Source organism: Microcaecilia unicolor, chromosome 1 (assembly GCF_901765095.1).
Source record: "Microcaecilia unicolor chromosome 1, aMicUni1.1, whole genome shotgun sequence".
In the NCBI taxonomy this organism is placed as follows: Eukaryota; Metazoa; Chordata; class Amphibia; order Gymnophiona; family Siphonopidae; genus Microcaecilia; species Microcaecilia unicolor.
In genome coordinates, this window is record NC_044031.1 from 166895259 (window position 1) to 166922433 (window position 27175).

A 27175-nucleotide genomic window follows, 5' to 3' on the forward strand; every position below is an offset into this window, starting at 1 on the left:
GGGGCTGTTTTTATTTTTAGCTCCGTTTTCGGCCCAGGACCAGCGGGACCAGATCCGTTGGTTGGGATCACGTGTGGAGAAAATCAGGAACATGGTAAGGGGTCGTTTGGCCCGGAATTTTAATTGGTTGATTTTTAAATTGTGAATATTGCGTTTTTTATTTTTAAAAAATCAGGGGGTTGTCGGATTGGATTTATTTTTGCATAATTGGGTTCAGGGTATTTTTCTTTATTTTTGGGGGGGGTTACATTTTAAATTTTAATATTTTTGGGGGGTGTTCTGGAGTAGTGTGGGCTTTAAGGGGTTAATTACATTATAAAATGTTAAATTCGACGTAGCAGGTAGAAGGGAAGGGTATTGAATTTTTAGAGTGGGTTTCAAATTATTTTGGGATTTTTGAGGGGGGTTTAGGAGAGATAATTGCGGGCGGACTGTAAAAAGTGGTATTTTTAAATTTTAAAAGCAGGATTTAATAGGGAATGGGAAGTTTAATTGGTATGGAAATTTAGGGGTGATTTGGATATAGTTTTATAGGGTTTTTATTTAATTTTATTACTTTTCCATTAGTTTCTATGGGGTTAAAATGGGGATTCTCCAAAGACAAGCAGGCCAATATTCTCACTGATGGGTGACGTCACGTCGGCCCGGAGGACTTTCCAGCAAAGTCCATGACAAAACTAAAAATGTCCCCCGTCGCGCGGGCGGATGCAGTACGCATGCGCGCGTCCACTTTCCCGCCCGCCGCGCAGGCACATTCCTCAGTTTTTTCTTCTCCGCGTCTGAGGTGACACGGAGCTCGACCTTCGTCTTCGTGTTCCTCCTGTGCCCGGAGGTGAAGAAAGAAGAAAAAAGCGAAGTATCCTTTTTAGTTATCTTAGATTTTTCTCATTGTTTAAGTTTCCTTTCTTTTAGACTGCGATTTTATTTAAATCGCTCGGTCGGGTATTTTTCCTGTTTTTTCTTTTGTTTTTTTGTGTCATCTTTTTATAGACACAATCGCGTCTTTTGATTTGGCAGGGACAATTTTTCCCGAGATGTCAACGAAGACGCCCAGCGGCTTCAAGCCTTGTGCCCGCTGCCATCGGGCCATCTCTGGCACTGATACACACTCGTGGTGTATTCAGTGCCTTGGGCCGGATCATCGCTCGGAGAGTTGTAAATTGTGTCTCGCCATGAAGAAGCGGACACTCCTCTCTCGAGACGCCCAGAGAGAAAAGATTTTTGGGCCCGGTGCTTCGGCGTCGGCGCCCTCCAAATCGGCGCCAGGAAGTCGGTGCCGGTGAAGTCGGTGCCGTCGAGGATGATGTCTTCGAGGCCGGCGTCGTCGAGGTCGACGTCGAAGGAGGCGTCGGCACCGGGAGACAGGGGACAGGCTGCCTTTAGACCGATGCACGCTGGGAGCAGTGATGCATCGAGTGGGTCTCCACCCGCCTCGGCGCCTCCTGCTGTGCAGGCCCCCCGGGACCGTCCTGCGTCGGACCCGGCCCCGAGGAGACGTGTGGATTCCACGTCCTCCTCTCCGGTGCCGAGGAGTCTCGACGACATGCGTCGGGCGAAGGCCAAGAAGCATCGTCGTCGATCTCCTTCGAGACACGGCACCGGGAGCTCCGGGTCATCGATACACTCGATACCCGAGAAGCGTCGGTGCCGAGAGGATCGCTCTCCCTCTATTACTGAGGTTCCGACGCGTGGGGTCGCTGGCAGCCGAGTCCCCACTCCCCAACCTCAGCAGACTTTGCCTCCGACACCTCAACCGACCCCGCAGCCTCTTCCGACACCAACTCTGGATGAGCGTATGCAGGCCATGTTCCCATTTTTCATGGACATGATGCAGCAGTGGCAGTCGGCATCGAGGTTGTCGGTACCGACGGCGTCGACGGGGTCGGTGTCAATGCTTTCAGAGGCACCGGTGCCGACGGCGTCGAAGGCGTCGACATTACCGATGCCGGATGTTTCTGCATCAGGCCTTCAGTCTGTGGTGAGGTCTGTCTCACCGGTGCCGCCTCCGGTGCCGGTGTCGTTGACTTCCCGAGTTGACTCTCCCGAGGCATCGGAGCAGGAAGCTTCCCCGGAGCCTCAGGGACCATCAACTTCTCGGCACCATCATAGAGGCCGTCAAGCCTCTTCGTCGAGATGGGCTCAGATTCGGGCGGCTCTGTCTGAGCTTTTAGCCCCATCTGATGATACCTCATCTGAGGATGATGAAGGAGTGCATGGGGAGTTCTCTGGCGAGGATTCTCAAGGCATTCCATCTGACTCCACTCCCTCGCCACAAAGGCAGCTGTCTCCTCCCGAGAGCTTGTCTTTTTCATCTTTTGTTCGGGAGATGTCTGAGGCCATCCCCGTCCCCGTGGAAATTGTGGACGAGCCCAGGGCCAAAATGCTTGAGGTTCTGGACTATCCATCTCCACCTTTATCTTCTGCCACAGTTCCTTTTCATGAGACTCTTAAGGAACTTATGCTGAGGAACTGGGAGAAGCCTTTTTCTAGTCCAACCGTCCCTAAAAAAGTTGAGTCCCAATATCGGATCCACGGGGAACCCAGTCTCATGCAGACCCAATTGCCTCATGATTCAGCGGTGCTGGATTCCGCCCTCAGAAGAGCCAAGAGTTCCAGGAATTTCTCCTCGGCGCCCCCGGGGCGAGAATTTGCAACTCTGGACTCTTTTGGGAGGAAGGCGTATCAGGCTGGTCTGCTCGCTACCAAAATCCAGTCATACCAACTCTTCACGAGTGTGCATTTACGGAACTCTGTGAGGCAACTTGAGAGTTTAGTAGATACACTCCCTGAGGAGAAAGCTGAACCCTTTCGCCAAATGATCAGGCAGCAGAAGGCGTGTCGCAAGTTCCTGTCCAGGGGCATTTTTGACACTTGCGATGTGACATCTCGCTTTTCCGCTCAAGGTATAGCGATGCGCAGGCTCTCATGGCTGCGTGCCTCTAACCTGGAGGAAAGAACTCAGCGGAAGATAGCAGATATCCCATGCCGGGGGGATCACCTTTTTGGAGAGAAGGTTGAAGAGATGATTGATCATCTCTACCAGCGTGATAACGCTATGGACTCTCTCTCCCGCCGGGCGCCTTCTGCAACCACTTCCACTGCTAGGAAGTTTTTTAAGGGAAAAAGAAGTGCTCCCTACGCTTCTAGAAATCGTAGGTACACTCCTTATTCCCGTCAGCCGGTTCAGGCTCGACCCCAGCCCGCTCGCTCTCGTCAGCAGCGGGCACCGAAGCAGCCCCCTGCAGCTCCCCAGCAAAAACCAGGGACGGGTTTTTGACTGGCTCCAGCAGAGCATAGCCGAAGTCAAAGTGCTTGTACCGGACGATCTGCCGGTCGGAGGGAGGTTAAAATTTTTTCACCAAAGGTGGCCTCTCTTAACCTCCGATCGGTGGGTTCTTCAAATAGTCCGGTGCGGGTACACCCTCAATTTGATTTCCAAACCTCCAAATTGCCCACCAAGAGCTCAGTCTTTCAGCTCCTACCACAGGCAGGTACTTGCAGAGGAACTCTCCGCCCTTCTCAGCGCCAATGCGGTCGAGCCCGTACCACCAGGGCAAGAAGGGCTGGGATTCTATTCCAAGTACTTCCTTGTGGAAAAGAAAACAGGGGGGATGCGTCCCATCCTAGACCTAAGGGCCCTGAACAAATATCTGGTCAAAGAAAAGTTCAGGATGCTTTCCCTGGGCACTCTTCTTCCCATGATTCAGAAAAACGATTAGCTATGCTCTCTGGACTTGAAGGATGCTTACACTCACATATCGATACTTCCAGCCCACAGGAAGTATCTTCGATTTCGGCTGGGATCACAGCACTTTCAGTACTGTGTTTTGCCTTTTGGCTTGGCGTCTGCACCCAGGGTTTTTACAAAGTGCCTGGCAGTTGTGGCAGCGTCGCTACGCAGACTGGGAGTGCATGTGTTCCCTTATCTGGACGATTGGCTGGTGAAGAACACCTCCCCGCAAGAAACTTTGCAGTCCATGCGGATGACTATTCAGGTGCTAGAGATGCTGGGCTTTGTCATCAATTACCCCAAGTCCCATCTTGTCCCAGTTCAACAATTGGAATTTATAGGAGCTCTGTTGTGCACACAGACAGCTTGTGCTTATCTCCCAGGACCCAGAGCAGACAGACTTCTGTCTCTGGTTTCCAAAGTACAAGCATCTCAGCAGATCACAGCTCGGCAGATGTTGAGATTGCTTGGCCACATGGCCTCCACAGTTCATGTGACACCCATGGCACGTCTACACATGAGATCGGCTCAATGGACCCTAGCTTCTCAGTGGTTTCAGGCCACAGGGAATCTAGAGGATGTTGTCCGGCTGTCCACCAAATTTCGCAATTCCCTCACTTGGTGGACCATTCGATCCAATCTGGTCTTGGGGCGCCCATTCCAAATTCCTCAGCCTCAAAAAGTGCTGACGACGGATGCATCCCTCCTCGGGTGGGGAGCGCATGTAGATGGGCTTCACACTCAAGGAGCTTGGTCTCTTCAGGAGAAGCATCTCCAGATCAATCTCCTGGAATTGCGAGCGATCTGGAACGCTCTGAGGGCCTTCAGAGATCGGCTAGCCAACAAAATTGTTCTCATTCATACAGACAATCAAGTGGCAATGTATTATACCAACAAGCAAGGTGGGACCGGATCTCGTCCTCTATGCCAGGAGGCTGTGCAGATGTGGCTATGGGCCTATCAAAACGGAATGTTTCTCCAAGCCACTTATCTAGCCGGTGTAAACAACGGTCTGGCCGACAGGCTGAGCAGAGTTATGCGGCCTCACGAGTGGTCCTTGAACATGACTATTGCCAAAAAGATCTTTCGAGTTTGGGGAACTCCATCGATAGATCTTTTTGCTTCCCAGGACACTCACAAGGTTCCTCAATTCTGTTCCAGACTCCAGGCCCACGGCAGACTAGCGTCGGATGCCTTCCTCCTTTTTTGGGGGACAGGACTCCTGTATGCTTATCCTCCCATCCCTTTAGTGGGGAAGACTCTCCTGAAACTCAAGCAGGACCACGGAACCATGATTCTGATAGCGCCTTTTTGGCCCCGCCAGATATGGTTTCCCCTTCTTCTGGAACTTTCGTCAGAAGAGCCATGGAGATTGGACTGTTTTCCGACCCTCATTACTCAGAACGAGGGGGCGCTTCTACATCCCAACCTCCGGTCTCTAGCTCTCACGGCCTGGATGTTGCGAGCATAGAAGTTGCCTCCTTTGGTCTCTCTGAGGGTGTCTCCAGAGTTCTGTTTGCTTCCAGGAAAGATTCCACCCATAAGTGTTACTCTTTTAAATGGAGGAGGTTTGCCGTCTGGTGTGACAGCAACGGTCTAGATCCTTTCTCTTGTCCTGCACAGACCTTGCTTGAGTACCTTCTGCACTTATCCGAGTCTGGTCTTAAGACTAACTCGGTCAAGGTTCATCTTAGCGCAATCAGTGCTTATCATTCACATGTTGATGGCTTGCCGATTTCTGGACAGCCTTTAGTCATGCGTTTCATGAGAGGTTTGTTTTTGTCAAAGCCCTCTATCAAACCTCCTCCAGTGCCATGGGATCTCAATGTCGTTCTCACCCAGCTGATGACAACTCCTTTTGAGCCACTGGATTCCTGTCATCTGAAGTACTTGACCTTGAAGGTCATTTTCTTGGTGGCTGTTACTTCAGCTCGTAGGGTCAGTGAGCTTCAAGCCCTGGTAGTTCATGCACCATTCCTTGTCTTTCATCATGACAGAGTAGTCCTCCGCACGCACCCAAAGTTTCTACCGAAGGTGGTGTCGGAGTTCCATCTGAACCAGTCAATTGTCTTGCCAACATTTTTTCCCCCTCCTCACATGAGCCCGGGCGAAAGCAAGTTGCACACTTTGGACTGTAAAAGAGCACTGGCCTGTTACGTGGAGCGGACGCGCCCCTTCAGAAAGTCCGCCCATCTGTTTGTTTCTTTTAATCCCAACAAGAGGGGAGTTGCTGTCGGAAAACGCACCATCTCTAATTGGCTAGCAGATTGCATTTCCTTCTCTTACGCCCAAGCTGGGCTGACTTTGGACGGTCATGTCACGGCTCATAATGTTAGAGCCATGGCGGCGTCACTGGCTCATCTAAAGTCAGCCACCATAGAAGAGATTTGCAAAGCTGCGACGTGGGCTTCGATCCACACATTCACATCACATTACTGCCTTCAGCAGCATAGCCGACGCGACAGTCGGTTTGGGCAGTCGGTGCTGCAGAGTCTGTTTGGGGTTTAGAATCCAACTCCACCCCCCTAGGCCCATTTTATTCTGTTCCAGGCTGCACTCTCAGTTAGTTGAATTTGGTTTCAGGTCAATTTTGTTTTTGTCCTCGCCGTTGCGGGACCCAATTGACCATTCTTTGTTGTGTTGAGTGAGCCTGGGGGCTAGGGATACCCCATCAGTGAGAATATTGGCCTGCTTGTCTTTGGAGAAAGAGTAGTTACTCACCTGTAACAGGTGTTCTCCGAAGACAGCAGGCAATATATTCTCACAACCCTCCCACCTCCCCTTTGGAGTTGTATTCCTCTAATTCTTGTAATTAACTGAGGAATGTGCCCGCGCGGCGGGCGGGAAAGTGGACGCGCGCATGCGCACTGCATCCGCCCGCGCGACGGGGGACATTTTTAGTTTTGTCATGGACTTTGCTGGAAAGTCCTCCGGGCCGACATGACGTCACCCATCAGTGAGAATATATTGCTGCTGTCTTCGGAGAACACCTGTTACAGGTGAGTAACTACTCTTTTTGCACTGCTGGCCAGAATTCCGCTGGTCAGCAGTGGAAATTGGAATGTTGGTACTAGTCAGGGATTGGCTGGAAGGGTCTTGGAACGCAAGCCAAGGCTGCTTTGGAAGGCAAGCCAAGGCTGGTTACCAAGGCAACCGGGGAGTGGGCAGTTGGTCAGAGTGAGATTGATGGTCAGAGAGAGTGGAGGTGCTGAGGAGGTGCTGGTAGTGAGAGGAGGGTTTTAATGGTAAAAGTTAGGATTTTGGGAAAAGTTTCTGGTGATTGATGGTGAATGAAAGTAAGGTGTGTAAGGAAGGTGTGATTTATATTATAAGTTTTAAAATTTTGTTAGGTTTGTAAGAACTGGGGTATAAGGTAGGAGTTAAGTGGAATTGGTTAATAAAGGGTTATTGGGGTAATAGTAATAGTAGCTTAAGGTGTATTTGGGTAAGGGTTTAGGGATGAATTTAAGGAATAATTCAAGGAAAGTAGAGTCATAGTTTAAGGAAAATTGAAAAATGGGAGTTTGAATAAGAGTGATTAAGAAATGTGAAAGAGTAATTGTGTGAAAGGGACGGTCAATCTCTCTCCAAATAAGTTAAGGGAAGAAAAAAAACTAGAGTAGAGGCCTGGAAGATAGGGAACATTTGTTTAATTTTATTTTTGAAGAATAGTTGGCCACAGTTTTTCATATACCACTCCTTAGCTAAACTGGTTTCAGTTCAACCCAGGAAGAGAGGGTTTTGCTCCCATTTCGTTTTGTTAAGGAAAGGTTTAGAAGAAAGACTTCACAGAAACAAGGCATCTGTTGACAACGGGCCCCCACGCAAGAAAGACGGCGACAAGAACGGAGAGTGAACCAACGACAGCTAAGTGACATTCTGGGACACAAACAGTGAATAGAAGTAAAGAGAGAAAGACTAATAGGGAAGAAAAAAAAAACAATACTTACCTTATTTCCTTGGTGAGAAGGGTGGGCTGCTTACGGAGACCTGAAAAGAGAAAAGAAAACACCAAAGAATCAAATTCAGGGAAATACTCACAGAGAGAGAGAAAATACAGAGAAAATTTGGGTTTGCTAAGATTAATTTATACTTATCTGATTTTGGGGTGTGTTCTGACGAAAGTGAACCTAAAAGAGAAAAGAGGTACAAAAATAAGTAAGATATCACAACAAAAGAGTAAATCTGCACATTGTATTACAATTATTATTTACTTTAAATGTTATAAGATTGGTTATAGTGCTTTCTGAAATTAAAATCTGTCTTAATGTTTAAAACTTTAATAGTGTGGTGGTTTTAGTTAATTTGGTTAAGTATCCAATTTAGTTTATTTTTCCTCCCACATCTTTTTGAAAGGGTGGGACGAGGTTAGTATTCCTGCACCATCCCCTGAGCTCCGTGTGGTACACAACATTAGCCACGACTACTAACAACAGGTGTTGGGTAAACCTTCACAGATACAACAGAGCGCAGGAGGGTGGTGACAGGTAGCTGGTTGAGAAAGGAGGCAGGTGAAAGTGTAGCATCAGACCAGTAAAGATTCAAACTTATTTCTGGAACACCTCCTTGTGTATAGGCTTATGGGTAAAAAGAATAGGATATGGATAGACCCATATGGAGGCATATTTTCAAAGCACTTTGGGAGGCTAAGTTCCATAGGTTTCTATGGAACTTTGGGAGGCTAAGTGCTTTGAAAATGAGCCTCATATTCTGTCTAGTTTGTTTTCATGTTATAATGCCATATGTAGATGACTAGCTTTCACCTTTGCCTTTTTGCAATGCAGATTCTTATGTCATATCTCATGCTTTACTGAGTTCTCTTACAGTTTTTACATCTACCACCCATTCCGTGAAGAAATATTTTCTAATGTGACTCCTGAGTCTGCCCCCTTTTGAGCCTCGATTGTTGACCCCCTTGTCTAGAACTTCCATTCCACTGCAGAATGCTTGCTGCTTGTGCATTCTTTCTGCCTGTGAGGTCTTTAGATGGGCATCTCTAGCGTTTAGCGTGCGCTAAAACCACTACCGCACCTTTGTAAAAGACCCCCTCAGTAAATGGCGCTGAAAAGCAGGCGCCAGGAAAAATTCATGCTTGGCAGTATTCTGTCAAGATTGATCCAGTCTGAGCGTTCTTTATAGAACAGTGTTTAGTGCATATTCTGACACAACTTTGGGAACAAGGACTTACTCCAGCTGAAACCTGGTGTAAATTATGATGCGCAACTTGAGCACACAGCCCCCAAATTCTATAACTGTACATAATTCTTTGGAATGCCCCTTACCCACCCATGCATCTCCCATAACCATGCCCCCTTTTGGGTTGCATGCAAGAGGATTTGGACATGGGTCTTTATAGACTTGTGCGCAGCCAAATCTGTGCACAAATCCAAATTAGAGCCGGTAAACATTAATAATTGATTGTTAGCAACCAATTATTGATAGCTCATTAATTTATTTGCGCACAGATCTTAGATTCTCCTACAATTTGGGGCACCTTCTATAGCATCCACGGGAAAATATTTGTCATGTGAATGATTAGAACAAAAAACTGAAGTCTTTGTGATGGAATAGTTGAAAGCCTGGATGTGCCATAGAGGTGCTGGGCTGGGGCCTGGGAGGAGAGAAGATGGCTGACATGACCTTGGTGAGCACTGTTGGTCAAGGAGAAGTGATGATGCTCCCCAGAGCACCACCTGGTGCATACATTTAGGGAGAGGTGTTTGAAGATGAAGGGTAAAACAATTACAAAGCTATAACACCTTGTGTATATATCATCTGAACTTTTAGCAAATAAAAAATACCATTCCAGTCAGCATAATTTCTACCTTGCCTGTTAGTTTTATGAGCTGTGGATATCAATACATATTCTAAATTGAGTTGTCTGTTTTCTTAACAGAGCAGCAGAAACTCAGCAAATTCTCCTCATTTATTAGACGAATTTACTCATTTGCTGGCTGAGACAGAAAATACACTAGAGGTAAAGTTTGTAACATTTTGCTCTTACTATATGGGTCTGAATGCAAGTTTTTAATGAAATGTACTTTTTTAAACCTAGCTTGTCTTACATTCGCAGTATAGCTCAGTGTGAGGTACAGGTAGTGATGTCCAACCAGTCCTGATATGGGTGGAAGCATCATACTAAGGAGACATTGCATTGGCCAGAATGGGGCTTTTGAGAAGAGGCAGTGGCAGCGTGCAGTCGGGAAGGCTGGAGTGGAGCTGTTGGATGTATTGCTTTTATACCGCAGTATCCCCTAACAGGTTCACTGCGGGTTACACAAAGAATAAACAACATAATATGATCAATTAAATAAACCTGATTTAAAAAAAAATCAATTGTCAAACAAACAGGTTTTCAATTTCTTTCAAAATATCAAATAGATATTCTCCAGTCTAACAAACTGCAAACAGAAATCCAAGTATTAAGGATTCTCAAAAAGCGTTCCCATCTGTAACTAGGAAAAACAAACAGGAGCAATGCCTGTTATCGAGATGACTGGCTAATTAAAAAAATCATTCAGCAAGTTTCCCAACAATTCTGATGTAAGCCCATAAGTTACCTGAACCAGCACACAACCTGATTTAAATATCACCTGCTTACATATAGGAAACTAGTTCAAAGCTGTCAAACTTCTTGAACCTGTAAGTCAACCGAGCAGCAGTATTTTGAATGAGTTGAAGTTTAACAATTTAGATGATAAACTCAAATATAAGACGTTACAGTAATCTAAATGGGGGAGGATCAGAATCTTTACCAGTAAAGCAAAAGAAGTTTTACCAACCGTAACTGTCTGTCTTGTCTTGAAAATACTTTTCTGTTATAAATGATTTATTTGGAATTGAAAAGTTTAAAGAAGAATCAAAAATTATACCTAAGACCCTAGATTTGTCCTCAACAGAAAAATATTTACCCAAAGACAAAGTTATAATATTAGGAGCATGAGCATCAGGGTTTCTAAACCATAGGATTTTAGTTTGTTGGTATTCAGCTTAACAAGTTGCTCAAAGCCCATTGTTAAATTTGGTCTATACAGGAAGCTAATCTATTTTCGATATCTTCATGATCCCTATAAGCAGGCATGAACATAAAAATATCATACGCATAGAAAAGTAGAAGCTCATCCACACTCAACTTAATAGATCCAAATAATGACATAAGCAAATTGAAAAGCAGTGGGCTCAGTAGAGAACCCTGAGGGAACTCCACAATCTGGGAACCAAAATTGAGAAACCGCATTGTTTTTGCAAACACAATAACTTCAATTTAACAAAAATTCACAAAATCAGTTGAAAATTGAGCCTGTTAAACCAATCTCGCTTAACTTCTCTAATAACAAGTTATGATCTATGGCGTCAAAAGCTGCTGAGATATCAGACTGTAACAGGATGGACTGCTTACCTAGACTCGGCTATTTCTTAATATGAAAAGTTGGGACAAGTAATAATGTTTCAGTGCTTTGAGCCAACCTAAAGCCAAATTGAGAAAAATGCAGACATGAAAATGTATCTAAGTGTACAGCAAATTGCCTACTGATATGTTTCGATTAGTTATTAGAAAAAAAAGGTATACTGGTACTTTCGACTGCAAAAAGCTAGCCAGTAATAATAGACCTAGCCCTATGGCCTTAGGTAAAGGGGTCAAAACTATTTGACCGATATCAACAGGCAGTACACCCAATCTCAAAAGATCATTGACAACTGAAGTAACCCAGTTAATTAAAGACAAATGTATAGATGAAAACAATGTGAATGAGACAACTACTTTACCAGTGAAACCACTTCCTTTTTAGATAGAGGAGAAAAGGTATCCCAGAAGTGATCCACAGTAACAATATTTTTAGTAATATTCAGAGAACCACCATTGAGCAAAGAACTCCATTTTAAAATCTTTTGAATTTACCTTAGTGGAAAAAAATCAGCAAGTTGTTAGGCAGAAAGTAGAGAAGATTGGCTAGCAGTATCAGAAAGGGAAGGAGAGGTCAAACCTTTTATTAAACTAAAAATCTTCCTGGTATTTATTTGCTTACTACCTAACATTTTTGCATAATAGGGTTGTCTGATCTCAGTGGTTTTTACCTTGTAAAGTTTCAATTGCATCCTCCAAAGTAGATTATCAGCAATATCTCTACTTTCCCTCCAAATCCTTTCTAAATGATGACAACTAAGTAAACCAAGGAGCTCGTTTCCCTGCAGGAACTCGTTTAAACATCAGTGGAGCTAACCTGTCGAAAACAGATTTTGATAATGAATCCCAATAAGATTTAAGAATAGTAGGATCCTTCAAATCTGGTCCTATGGCCGAAGTCATTTAAGACGAAAAAGTAACATTATTGATCTTACCTCTGAATAAAATTGATCTAGACTGTTTAAAAGAAGACTTGGACACACAAACATGTAATATAGCATCCAACTGAAAATGGTCAGACCAATGAACAGGCGTCTGTCCAGCTCATGTTGTCAGCTAAGCACGATGGATATGACTCTTTTCATGAGTAGAGCCCTTTATCTGATAACCCAAATTCCAAGAATTTAAAAAGGATTTAAAATTTCTAACATTAGTCTAAATTGTCCAATAAAATTAGGCACAGGAACCTACTCAAAAACTGGGAGATCACATCCAGCAATAGGGGCTCAACTTTTGACTATAGACCTGGGGGACGATAAATAAGTAATAGTCCCAAAGAATTGGAAGGGGGTACTGATTCATCTTGGAATTTACACACCATGAATTCTAACTCAGAAAATACACGTGAAAATATATAGGAGTGAGATTTTTAAAAACTCTTGTAAACAGACGTCACGGTGCTGAATGGCTGCCTGGGTTGCTAGCTTCCACATTTTCTTACCTTCAGGGGCTTAATCCGCCTTCATCCAGCACTCTTTCAGCCTCCTCCATGGTCCGCTCTGCTCATTAGCGGTCCCTTTTCTCAAAATGAGCAAGACTCCTGTGCTGAGCTGCAAGGATGGAGAGCGCCATTCTTCTCAAGAACCTGGTAAGGGCCTGCGGCACCATGTGTCTCTGCTTCTCTCTCCCACTCAGACTCGGACTTCTATGAAGGATTTTTGTGAAGACTCAAAGGGGACGAGGGGTCTCATTTCTTGCCTGTATAAATATCAACATAAGCAAACACACCCCCACATTTAGCATCAATTGTGCTGGCATCAAGAATTAGGGATGACACTGGGTGATGAGGATTGGACTCTCTTAGAAAATGTTTCACAGAAGATTTACATCTCTGTTCCCTTTAAAGAGAATGCCATAAAGGTTCTTATAGATGGTGCCTTACACCTGTGCGTCTTCACCACATGTTTCCTGCTATCTCTTTGTGTTGGCGGGAGTGTGGACAGAGAGGCACCATGGGTCACCTTTGGTGGTCCTGTGTAAAGGTTCGGGCCTATTGGAAGGCTATTCAGTATAGACTTCAGCGTTGGCTGGCTAAACCCATCAAGTGGTCTCCCGAATATTTTCTTTTTCCTAAGAAACCTCCAGGCCTCACTAAATCTCAGGCCTTGTTGGTTCGACACACTATGTCTGCTGCCAGAGTCATTTTGGTTGCTCAGTGGAAATTTCCTACTGTTTCCTCTTTGCTTAAATGGCTAAACAAACTCTGGTACATCTGTGAAATGGAAAGACTCTGGGCCATATGTTCTCATGCCTTGTCTAAATGGGAAGTTATTTGGGACCCTTTTCTGAGAGACTTCTTCTGCTGAGGGGTTTGGTTGGTTGGGGAGGAGAGGGTCTTTCTTTTTTTTTTTTTTGAACTGCCAGGCGTTGTTGTATTCTTAGCTGGTAGATTTGTGGTTGGGGTTTTGGGGGGGAGGGTCTCTGGTGGGTAGGAATTCTTTTTTGAAAAACTGTTATAAACGTTGGATGTGTGTGTTTGCTTCTGGGCTTCATTAATTGGGAACATACAAAAAATATATAAATATGATGGTAGATGTGGCTTTCATGGCTACTGCTGGAGTGAAATGTGAGAAGCAGGACCCACTGACTCCTATCAAAATGGCGCCTGCTAAGTTGCTGCAGGATCTTAGGCAAGATTTGCCAGCATCAGCATGCTTTAAGGAGCTGATTGTAGAAGGAAATGAGAAACATGGAGGTTTAATGGCAGGCATGTTTAAAATGTTTGGAGGGGTTAGGGATGGTATTGACCTAGCAGTTCCTTATGCACCTCACTCAGAACAAGGGCTGGGATCCTAGTGCCATCAAGTTTCATATGCAATTACCTGGGAATTGTTTCCCTGTTTTAAGATTGATTTTTAACCCCCCCCCCCCCCCCCCCCCCAATCTCAACATATCTACTGTTGTCCTTGTAGTGACGGTTCATGGCCAAAACCATATACCTGATCTCCATCTAGAACAGTGGTTCTCAACCCCTTTTTATGCTTAAATCTTTTTATTCAAAGTTTACAGAGCTCTAAGAGAGATGCAGTAACAATTCCTTGAATTGACAGCCCTCTGCCCATGTACCAACAGGTCATCATCATCATCATATCTCCAACAATTCCATCCCTCCCCTCCCCATTTCAAGAGACAATTACAACAGTACTAATTGAAAAATAATATGTTGCTCTCGTAACGCTCCTAATATTAAAATAAAATTACAAGCAAAGCTCAGAGTTTGTCTCTCTCTCTAACATCATAAAGATGTGTCCCACCCATGCTGAAACTGTATGAGCTATATAATCAGTAAAATAAGGAGACTAAACTTCTCGAAGTATTGATGTATTTACAATTGACAAAGACTTACAACACCTAGCAAGATATCAAGACAATAATGATAATTTATGTCATGAGAAAAGAAAAAACCACAGGGAGATACTAGTTTACTGTTCTCCCCATGGAACAGTGAACTAGTATCAGCTAGATATTGGTTCTCAATTATTTTTTAAACATAATTAAAAATAAAATCTGTCCGAGACCATTAAAGAGATTTGAGTACCAAACCTTGTGCTGTAGGTGATAGAGGTTGTATATAAACCTCCCATATTAACAAAGAATTTTTGCATTTGTAAGAGGATCTAGCCCTATGTCATTCCATCAGCATTATTACACCAACTCCAGAATGAAGGTGAATCTGCTGTTATCCATATGCTTAAGATAGCTTTTTTTTTTTTTTTTTAACCAATTAGTCTAGCTTTTCTGGTAAGTTGACGACCTTCCCTTCTCTGCAATACAAAGACTTCAAAACGATCCAACAGAAATCCTAATGGAGAAGAGGTTACTGAAGAACCCAGGAAATGTTCCAAGGAGTGAACTACAGAACTCCAAAAATACTTAGCTCATAAACATTCCCAAAATGCATGAAAAAAGGAATTTGTGTCTCATTTACATTTCTGACAGTGGTGAGTCTATCTTCACAATTTTAAAAACTTGCGCCTGAGTGAGAGAGGTTCAGTGTAAAACTCGGAACTGACATTCACACAATTCTGCACGTACTGCCAGCTCCGGGATTCTCGAGATTAATTTCAGTATATCAATAGATGCAATCGGTCTGTTCAGATCTAAGCACCATCGAGCCTCTAATACTTCAAAAGATATGGAAGGTGTTATTGCTAATAAAATTCTGTGAATCTCAGATACCAATAAACATTCCCCTCATACTCCTGTCTTAATCCGTTTTTTTTTAGTCAGGACACCCCCGATAAACAATTCTCGCATATATGTGATACACTGCATACATGACCCTCATGGACCTTTGATATGACCCGGTATAGCAGTTCTTATGAGTTAAATGTAAACATGCTTTATATTAGTGGTTTCCAAACCTGGTCCTGGAGGCGCCCCAGCCAGTCAAGAATTCAGGATATCCACCCACAATGAATATACATGAGAGAGATTTGTATGCATTAGAGTCAGTGCATGCAAATTTCTATCATGAATATTCATTGTGGATATCCTAAAACCTGACTGGCTGGGGTGCTTCCAGGACCTGGTTTGGGAACCACTGCTTTATATCCATAAAAGCTCTTTCTCTCTCCAACAACAGATACAGATCAGAACTAGTACATTCACCATGGAAGTTACCATACAAAAAATATATAAATATGATGGTAGATGTGGCTTTCATGGCTACTGCTGGAGTGAAATGTGAGAAGCAGGACCCACTGACTCCTATCAAAATGGCGCCTGCTAAGTTGCTGCAAGATCTTAGGCAAGATTTGCCAGCATCTGCATTCTTTAAGGAGCTAATTCAGTTCAATAAGCTATGTAGAATGAATGAATAAAACTCACTAATAAGTGTTGGTTTTGTCTCTGTGGGATTGGCACCCTGGATCATTTCACTGTTTTTACTGTGCCATTTTCCAGTCATTCTGAACTGAGGCTTGGTACATTATTCAAAGGACTTCTTGATTTTTCAGTTCTACAAGTATCCCTTGATTATTTTACATCCCCTCAGAATTAATATTACTTTGGTTAAGAAAAATGAGAAACTATTTGATCTTTTTGATCTCCACTTTTATTCAAAATGTGTTTTGTTTTCTGATCTTGCAATGCATATCCAAGCACTGTTTAAATATTTACAAGCCCTACATTACATAGAGGATTTACAGACACAAGAAGGACAGATACTGGGTGCGATCTCTTGATCTGTTTATGGGCAGCCAGTGGGGAGCAGCATATGCGGTTCTATAAAGAAATTATGGCCAAATGTAGATTCCTCATTTTGGGCAACAGTTGCTAAGTGGGCCCGGGTTCTGGGGAAGGAATATTCTGAAGACTATTTCTTTTGTGGATTCAACCAAAATTCCACCTAACTGCAAGGGAAGCATTTCAAAATAATGCACACATTATATATGGTTCCGACTTGGGTAGCCAAGATGTTGAAAGGAAGTTGGGCAGCCTGTGCAAAAAGTGATAATGTACGTATTTATAACTTCTGTTTTTGGACGTGCCCAAAAATACAAAAGGTTTTGACAGGCATTTAAGTCACATTTGGATCGTATTCTTGGAGAGTCTTACCTAGTCTTGTTGAGGTATGTCTAATGGATTTTTACTGATGATTTTGTCTTGCAGTCTGTTGATCATGAGATATTTGTTTGAAAAGCCTGTCTTAGAGCCAGGAAATGTATTCTGATTGTGGTAATCACTGGTGGTCCTGTATGTACCTATGTGGGGAAATCAAATGCAAATGGAATGTATGACTGCGAGTCGGGCTGGGAAGAAGTTCATTAATAAGTTTGTAAACATTTTGAACCCCTTTTTAGGCTCCCTTACTATGCGACTATGGAGAATACTTCTGAACTCCCTTCTGACTGGATAGATTTTGTTTTTTTGTGATACGGGGGGGAGGAATGATGCAGAGGATTGGGGGGAATAGGCTCATTGGAAATGTGGGTTCAAAATGTTGATTTGTTTACGTTCTTATGGGCGTCTGTTTTTTTTTTTCTTTGGAGAATTGCTGCGATAACATGGATGGCCACATTATTTACTAAAGATGATTATTCATAAAAAGTAACTAAACCAAGCCAACATCCAAAGGAAGACTCTCTTTCTTTATTTTCAACTGTGTATTGCAAATAAGTACAACATAGCTTATTTCATGCAGGTAGTTGAAAACCAAGAGTTCTGCACAGGCAGGATGAGTGCTTGAAGCTGGATGCTGATTGAATGGATGACAGACAACCAGACTGAAGAAGTGGACGTTGAGCGATTGGAGAGATGGATTCTGAATTATTGCAGAGGTGGAAGTTAAACTTTAGTTTAAAAAAAAAGGAGTTCTTTCAATTGACTGGACAGATGCAGGGTTTAATGCAGGAAGGATATTGGCCTCTTTGGTGAAAAAGAGGATGCTTTGTCGGAGAAGAGAGACAGAGGGTAGCTTGCTCTTGAGCCCAAGATGGAGAACTCAGAGGGGTGCAGAGAATGACCACAAGACTAGGCTTGAAGCTGCTGCAAACAGTCCTCTACTTTTAGTACAGTTAGTTGCCTGTTCAAAAACAGATTCTTGAGGGTCTGTCTGTGTTTTGCACGTGTGAGCAAGGTCTAGTATTTTGCTAGTACGTAGTTTGTGTAGAGATGTTTAGCAGTCCCGTTTTGTTCTGTTTTACAGTACTGTCTTTTCATGGATAAGGTGGTGGCTTTTTTAGTTCTGGGAGATAGTGATGTTGGGCTGTGGTAAGTTCCGACACTGTTTTTGAATGCATTTGTGCTTTGTGGGGTTTTTTTGCAGTGGGGGGATTGCATGTTGGCCTTACTTGAGGTGACTTCAAAATTTAGTTTTGTCATAACATCAGACAAGGTTTTTAAAATAATCATAGAACGTATATTTCTTCTGAGATGGCAAGCCTAGTGTGGACATTTGGTTGTAGAGGGGCAGGGTGAGGGAAAGGTGCAGCAGGAGGTGTGGCAAGGGACTTGGGGCAGGGCTTGGAGGCAGCACACGTGGGTTGGGGGCATTGATCAGGGCAGATGTCTGGCTTTTCTCTGTCAAAACGTTGGCAACCTTACCCACCCTAGGTCTCCAGTGGGCACTGAATAGAAGTAGAAGGAAAGCGGAGCAGCTGTGTATCAGGCCACAACCACCTCATCTGTCACTTGGTATGGAATGTAAAATTTGAACTATGTACAAATTTTGCATTTAGTTCCAAAGAGGCAAAGATGGAGGATATGGCCTGATGCACAGCTACTCTTCTTTCCTTTTCATTTATTTTTATAAAATTTGTTAACCATCTTACTATCATATAGTGAATGGCGGGATATCAATCATAGAACATAAAGATAAATTAAAGTAGAGGGAAAGGAGGTCACGTGATGCATTGAGAGGAACAGACGTGTGTTGGTTCCTCTCCGAGGCAACCCCGAACCTAAGCGCCCGAAATCACCTTGAAATAAACAACGGAGCGCCCAGACCGAGAAGGAACAGCGAGTCTAGTGTATGGACCCCTTCGTTATCAGGGGAAACGCCGAGATGCCTGGAAAAGCGGGGAAAAAAGAAAATGACAAACCGCATGCAGCAGGCGAATCCAAGATGGCGCGTAGCCCAGGACCGGGACAATCATCGCAACCGCCATTCACCGCCTTGCAGCTTCAGCAAATCACGGAGGCGGTAAAAGGGGCTATGGAACCCCAATTAAAACGATTATCAGACCAAATTGCGGGGCTTGAGGAGCGATTGACAGACACAGTTCGTCGCACCGGCGAATTGGAGAAACGGATGTCCGATAGCGAGGATAGAGCGGCGGAGAGACAGATGACAATGGAGGCGCTGCAAAAACAAGTTCGCCTGCAGGACTACAAAATCGATGACCTGGAAAACAGGTCACGGAGATTGAACATCCGCATCGTTGGGATCCCAGAAACAATCACCGACTCGGTGCTGCCTACCATCCTGGAACGATGGCTGAAAACGGAGTTCACCCTCTCAGACAGCGTGGGCCCACTGTGTTTGGAGAGGGCCCACAGGATGGGCCGTAAACAAGAAGGAATGTTGCGGCCACGAGTGGTCATAGCGAAAATTCATAATTTTATTTATAAAGTGGAGATCATGAGAGGAGCCAGGCAGAAATGAGAAACGTTGCAGTATGAGGGATCCCCGGTAAAGGTCTTTCAGGACTACTCCCCTGCACTCCAGGAAAAGAGGAAGCAGTTTACTCCTTTATGTAAAGAGCTCTTTGAGACTAATAATAGATTTATGCTTATTTATCCTGCACTACTAAAAATACAGCACAAAGGAGCCTGGAAAACATTTGATACGCCTGAAGCAGCAAAGAAGTTCATGGCAACTATGGAGAGGAGCACGAAAGAGCAAACCTGAAAACCAAGATGGTTGCAGAGCAGTGAGAGGTACAAGCTTTCAATGGCACGGTGAGACAGTGCTATGTCAGGGCTGAGACTGCAACTTAGAAAGGACTTTAAACTCTTAGTTATATTGACGTTATGAAAGAATGTTTAAAATATTTAAGAGATGTTAAAACTGTTCTCAATAGGGCAAGAACTGAATGGCTTAACAGAGGAATGGTAGAAGGGAAAGGAGATATTAAATAATGTAAACTCGGTTGGAACGAAGGGAACATAAGGGTCAGGTCATAAAATTATACATGGAAAGGTCGGGCCGGGGGGAGGGGTTGCCATCATCACACAAGACTTCTTCTTTTCAAATAGGGAAGAGATGGGGATATATGGGGAGTTACAAGGGGAAGCAGAAGAAAGGAGGGAGGAAGTGGGTGGGAGGGGGGACACACAGAGGGTAGGGGAGAGGGGTTTAGATGGCATAAAGTATGGTACAAGGTTGATGAAGTTGAATAAAATATTTGACAATAGTAAGATCAATTACAGGAAAAGGTGGCCACCGCTAAAGGGGCAGGAGGAAAATAGAGAGACTATCGGGCGGGGCTGGGCGCCTGATGGTCTGGAATACAAAATTACACAGGATAGGAATAGGCCCATAGGGGATCATGGGTAAGGGAACCCGGATTATCACCTGGAATGTGGGAGGAATTACATCGCCAATAAAAAGGGCAAAAATACTAGCATCATTAAAACAGCACAAAGCTGATATCACGTGCTTCCAGGAAACACGGTTAACCACAGAAGAGCATAAGAAACTACAAAGGAGTTGGGTGGGGGAAGTACACGCAGCAACACAGGAAGGCAGAAAAGGAGGAGTGGCAATCTTGCTTAGAAAAGGGTTACAGGCAAAGTCCGAGCTGATCAGTGCAGACCCCCAGGGTCGGTATGTGCTCATACATTTGTGGTTACAAAATAGGGAAATCTTGTTATTAGCGCTATATGCACCGAATACTTATGATAAAGACTTTTTCAAACAAATAATTCAAAAATGTATGCCGCACCAAACCTTAAAATTACTAATAATGGGAGGTTTTAATCTGGTAGGAGATCCACAGATGGACTGCTCATCTCCAAGAGGGGCACACCTTGGGGGTCCCAGATCCAGAGCCCTTTCGGATTTTAAACACCAATTAAATCTCGTGGATGCCTGGAGGGCTCTGCATCCGGGGGAGCGTGACTACACGCATCTCTCAAGGGCACACGGCACATACTCAAGAATAGATTACATACTAGTAGATCAGGGATTATTTACGTGGGTGCTGGAAGCTAGTATAGGCCCGGAAGAAATTTCCGACCATGCGATGGTTTGGATAGATCTGGAAGCACCACCGTATTACCAAGGGGCGAGGAGATGGAGATTTCCGACGTACTTGTATAAGCAGAAGGAGTTCGTTAAATATCTTCATCAGAAATGGAAGGAATTTGAAACCTTTAATCAGCAACATTCCAAAAACCCAATATTATATTGGTCCACAGCAAAAGTAGTGCTTCGGGGAGAGGTTATTGCTTATGTGAGCGCCCGAAATAAGAAAATTGCTAGAGCCATAGTACAGCTAGAGAAGGAGTTAAGCATAGCCAAAAAGCGCTTGGTCAGGGCCCCTACTAGAAGTAATAAGGAGACACATCATGCAGCACAGGTAGCCCTCAACACACTGTTGCATGAGAGGGCTACAAGAACCTTACACTATCAAAAATACAAATTTCAAAAATATGGAGACAGGGTAGGTCCACTGCTGGCTCGTATAACTAAAACATGGGGACCCTCTCGAGTTATCACTACCATAAGGGATCAACAAGGAAAAGCTCAGAATAACTCAGAACAAATAGCAGAGATATTGAAAACGCATTTTTCTAAGTTATACATGTCCCCAGGCCAGACAGACCAACAACAACTAGAAGAACATTTGACAGCGTTGGGACTACCACAAGTGGGGCAACAGGGGATAACCCAATTGAATGAACCTATATCCGGGAAGGAACTACAAAAGGTTTTAAAAACGTTAAAACACTTTAAAGCACCTGGGCCTGATGGACTCACTGGGGAGTTTTATAAACTATTACAGATGCAGTTCATAGGGCCCTTAACAGCTTACTATGACCAAGTGGTGGCTCAAGGTGCATTCCCAGATTACGCCAATGAGGCACAAATAATCTTGTTGTTGAAACCCGGGAAATCAGCAGATAAGGCAGATTCATACAGGCCAATCTCCCTGCTGAATGTTGAAGTAAAGATATTGGCAAGAATACTGGCAGACAGACTTGCCCGTATTTTACCTGAGTTGATCGGCCAGGAACAGGTGGGATTTGTTCAAAACAGACAAATAGTTAAAAACATGCAAAAATTGTTACTAGCCATGGCACACTGCCAACAGTGGGAAACACCAGCTTTGGCGGTTAGCCTCGACGCCGAAAAGGCTTTTGATAAAGTAAACTGGCAATATATGTTCGGGGTGTTGGGTCACATGGGATTTCGAGGCTAGTTCCTGCAGGCGATTCAGACACTATATGCAGATCCCAAAGCATTAATAAGTATCAATGGAGTGAAAACAGAAGTGTTCCCAGTGAGCAGAGGTACCAGACAGGGGTGCCCCCTCTCTCCATTACTATTTATACTAACAATAGAGCCTATTATCCAGACTATCCAGAGGGGAAGCGAGGTGGAGGGGATAGAAGTGGGTGGAAAGCTGGTAAAAGTGTTGGCGTTTGCGGACGACCTTCTGGTGGTAATGCAAAATCCTTGAGACTCCCTACCGAATCTGCTTTCCATCATAGAGGGTTTTGGGGTACTATCGGGTTTCACCCTTAATGTTCAGAAAACACAGGTACTCAACATAACAGGGGAAGACAATGCATCTTGGGTGGGGGACTCTTTTAGGTATTTAGGAGTCCGGATCCCAAAAGATCTTTCCAGGCTGTATGAAGTCAATGTTACAAAATTAATGACTGACACAAGCGCAGCATTACGTACCTGGTCCACATACCTATTATCACTACTAGGCCGGATAGCGCTATTTAATATGATCATTATCCCCAGATGGTTATATATTTTCCAGGTCTTACCATTATACTTAAAAAGTAAAGATGAAAAACAGTTGAATCGAGTCACGCAAACATTTTTGTGGAAGGGCAAGAAACCAAGAGCTCCTTTAACAATATTGCAGATCCCGGCAGAATATGGGGGTCTGGGCTTGATCAGTTTGAGGCACATTACGGTAGCAGGAGGGATGAGGCATATAACAGATTGGTATAAAGATACACAACACTACACAGCAAGAACCATGGAGTTACAATTGACTGGGGAGACTCATTTTAGCCATATGTTGCATTCAGGAACCAGTGTTATCCCAGAGGTTCTTGAATTGACAGGGATTATACCCACCGCGCGAGTGGTGTGGCGCTGGGTGTGCAGGTTGCATCAGTTCAAACACACAGTCACACCATTTCTGGCGCTCTGTGGGAACCCCTCCTTCCCGCTGGGAAACCTGTACCCTAGATTTGTAGTGTGGAAGACTAAAGGGATCACTTACCTGTATCATGTACTGACTGTAGAAGGGAAGCTTAAAACATTCCCCGCTTTGCAGAAGGAATTCTCCCTGCTGGATACTGATATATTTTATTATTATCAACTGCGGCACTATGTGAACAGTTTGGAATGGGAAGATATAACAGAGGATGTCCAAGAAGAATTAGCAGATGCCTTTTCACTCCCTGCACAACAGAAGGTGCCGCTATCCTTCCACCACAGGCACATCAGAGATACAGCAGCAGAATTACAATATAATGCTATAGCTCAAGCATGGAATATGGACTTGGGACTATCTCTACCTGAAGAATTATACAGAACGCACATTTTGTCAATAAGAAGGACAATGTGGGCACAGTCACACTGGGAGTTACAATATAAATTTGCTCTACGCTGTTATATCCCGCCCAGAAGAGCTTTTCACATGGGAATATCAGCAGATGGCGCCTGCCCTAAGTGCGAGGGGGGGGGGGGGGGGGAGGTGCAACTTTAGGGCACATGTTTTGGAACTGCCCACATATTAAACATTTTTGGACACAAGTTACACAGCAAGTGAGCAGATAGTGGACGGCAAATTGGCAATTGGACGCCAAACTGTTGTTCGGCCAACCGGCTTTGGGAAAACCAACACCAAAAGGTCTGTGAGACTTTGCAGTGCGGACCACTGTCATGGCAAAAAAGGTTATCCTTATAAATTGGTTGTCTGCAACAGAACCAAGTGTCCAGCAATGGCGCACACAAATGATAACATTGTTGCGCCTGGAGAGAGTTGGAGTGGGAGACATTTCATCACCAGCAGGAAAGAGATTTAAAACACGATGGGCTCCGTTTTGGATGACCTTGCCCCCGACAGCAAGAGGCCGCCTGTTGAACATTTGAACTTTTTATTGATTTCTACATTGATATTCAAGTCTGTAGCAACCTTGAACTGTAAAACAATAGGGGAAGGGGGGAGGGGAGATAAAGGGGAGTGTAGGGTTGAAACACCAACAGGATTACAGGGGATGGGAGAGCAGGGGAGGGCAGAAAAAGGGGGAAAATTTTATGATGTTCTAGTTGAGTGAGTTCTGTTTATGTATACTTAAGTGATACCAAAATTGTGGATAAAACAGAAATGTTATGATTGTTTGGACAGTTGAACATTAATAAAAATGATTGAACCATACTTATGGGGACATAATAGCACATACAAAAAAAAAAAAGTAGAGGGAAAAGAAAGGAGAAGAAAGAACACAAGTATTGCCATACTATGACAGACCAAAGGTCCATCAAGCCCAGCATCCTGTTTCCAACAGTGGCCAATCCAGGTCACAAATACCTGGCAAGATCCCCAAAAAGTACAAAACATTTTATGCTTCTTATCCCAGAAATAGTGGATTTTCCCCAGTCCAATTTATTAAGAAAGCACCGTAGAGACTGTTTGTTTAAAAAGCCAAGTTTTAAGGAGGTTTTTGAAGGTCAAGAAGGAGGATACTGATCATAATGCTAAGGGAGCACTTTCCACAGTTTTGGTGCGGCATATGAAAATGATGTTTCTCTAGTGACATCCAGATGAATAACGGAAGGAGGGAGAAGGTGCAGCAAGACATACTTAGAGGAATGAAGGCAAGATGGATGGTACACCTGTAGCAAATGTAGTTGGGAGAATGGGGTTGCAAACCTTTGTATACCAATGCTATGAGTTTGTAATGGATGCTTGCAGATACTAGTAACCTGTGTTCGGACATCAAAAGAGGTGTCACTTGAGAGAGGTTAGTGAAAGTCCTGAAAACAAAGAATTACAAAAATCTAAGTGAGTAATTACCAGTGACAGAAAGAGAGAATGAACACAAGATCTGGGGAAGTACGATTTACATTATCTAATAGGTTGAAGGGCAAAGAATGATGCTTGAAGAACTTTGTGTGCTACTTGAATGTTAACTTTTAATCAAAAATTACTCCTAGTATTCTAACTTGTTCTTGAAATGCAAAAGAACAATCAAGTAAAACAAGAGGTGGTGGTAAATTGCAGTAGGGATTAGGAAAAATAATGGATTCAGATTTGGAGATGTTCAGAGATAATTTGAATTTTTAGCTGTAATTGAGTGGAGTTAGAGGATGGTGCAAATAGTATTTGGATGTCATTGAAATAACAGTAAGGACTACAGCCACAGGACTGAATTACAGTAATAAGAGGAGAGAGAAAAGGTGCCAGAATGGAGCCCAGAGAAACCCAAGGAAGAGTAGAGGTATTTCTTGGGGAAGCAAGATGCAGAGAAAATTTGATATGTGCGGTGAGAAAGATAGGAAGAGAACCACACAAGGACTAAACCCTGATTTGAAGAGGTTTGTTTTGTTTATTGCAGGACAAAGCCATGATTTCATAGCCCCAGTCAGCAGGAAAGTCCTTGGATTAAACAAATCACTGTTCTAAATTGTAGTGGTTTGGCCTGTATGTGGTCAAAATTTAGCAGACTGATCAATTTATGAGCAGACATGAGACTCTAGTGGCTGGCATTATGTTCCTTCTTTTTTCATTGCAGCTGTGGGATGGATATAGAGTTGGATACCTCATTAAAAGGGTTGAATGCATATATTTGTGTTGCTGAACTGCCTTACTTAATGTTCTTACCCAGTGACTTTAAGCTCTTTGGAAACCAGTTTCAGGTGATTTGGGGCAGCATTGATTTGAGTACGGATGAGTGTTTTATGGAGTATATAGGCATCTGTGGCTCATTGAATCACCATCTCCTGTATATACTGAACCTGCTATCGAGCGGGAAAGAGCGGGGTATAAATGCTATAAATAAATAAATATGAGCTCACTGGGAGGTGGCAGCAGTTGTTCCTGGAACAATTAATTTTAAGTGCTGATGAGCTCCTTTTTACTTAAAATCGACTATCTGCTGTGAACCCTATTTGTCTGTGGTGGAGGTTTGCAGGGAAGTTGTTTGCAACCCTCATTCACTGGACCCAGACCCTGCTATGTTAAAACTTTGAGCCTGATTCTACATGATTCAAGTAAACACTTTAGATATTTCAAGAATACATTAGAAGCTTAGCCGAGATTGGGTGGCGGAGCCGGTGGTGGGAGGCAGGGCTGGTGGTTGAGAGACAGGGCTAGTGCTGGGCAGACTTCTACGGTCTGTGCCCTGAAAATGGCAGATACAAATCAAGGTCAGGTATACACATAAAGAAGCACATATGAGTTTATCTTGTTGGGCAGACTGCATGGAGTGTGCAGGTCGTTTTCTGCCGTCATCTACTATGTTACTATGATAATACCAATAGAGTAAATTGATCAAGTAATAGATCATGGCCGACCATGTAAAAACTGAAGTAAGGTCTAGTGAGATGACAGTTACTGAATATTTTGGTCAAGTGAAATATATACCTCCTGATTCTTACCTTGCTGGAGCTAGGAGGGTGGTGTCTGGTTTGGGGTCTCAGATACTGAAGCTGAGCCACCCAGATACCCAGTTGCTGATTAGGGAATGGGATCATTATTTGTGAGAAAACAGATATTGTATAGGGAGAGAAGAGAGACCCATTCAGGCCAGCCTAAACAGCTGTTTACCTTGATCATGTGTGACTGACAAGAGGAATGACTCTGTGGATGCAAACACAACAAAAATAAATAAAAATACAGTTGTGCATGTGGAGAAGATAAAATGCTGGAGAACAGTATTAAGAATTCAATTTTGAAGGGGGATCCTCATTGGACAACAGCTACTGGGGTGGGGAGTGTATGCTACAGAAGGGTATAATGGAGTGTATGTTGGAGGAGGTAGAGAGAAAGAGCTTTGGGTGTGTGTGTGTGCGTGTATTGGGGGGGAGAGAGAGAGAGAGCTGTTGGGGGGGGGGGATGGGCAGAGAGAGAGCCGTGAGTGTGTATTCGTAGATGCCAGCTCTGTGGATGCTTGTGCAACCCCACTATTGAGCAAATGTGTTCTTTTGGACCAAGAAGGGATAATTTGTAGATGGGCTTCACACCCCCAATCATTCTGGAAAATTGTCTTCTAGGTGTGTGTGTATGATGGTGGAAGGCAGAGAGAGAGAGCTATGGGTGTATGAGTGTGCACACTGGGGGAGGGGGGTGGAAACAGAGAAATCCTGGAGAGGCAGCCCACATGGAGCCATCTTGGTCAGG

The 27175-nt window shown here is 43.9% G+C and overlaps 1 protein-coding gene across 5 annotated transcripts in view; it reads left to right on the forward strand.

Moving 5' to 3' along the window:
* Window positions 1–27175, forward strand: part of NFE2L3 (nuclear factor, erythroid 2 like 3) — a 104611-nt gene that overhangs the window by 37533 nt on the left and 39903 nt on the right. For all 5 annotated transcript variants that reach the window (XM_030202179.1, XM_030202170.1, XM_030202189.1 and 2 more), the window contains exon 3: window positions 9627–9707. In XM_030202179.1, coding sequence (XP_030058039.1) covers window positions 9627–9707 — 81 coding nt within the window. The remainder of the gene's footprint in view (window positions 1–9626; window positions 9708–27175) is intronic.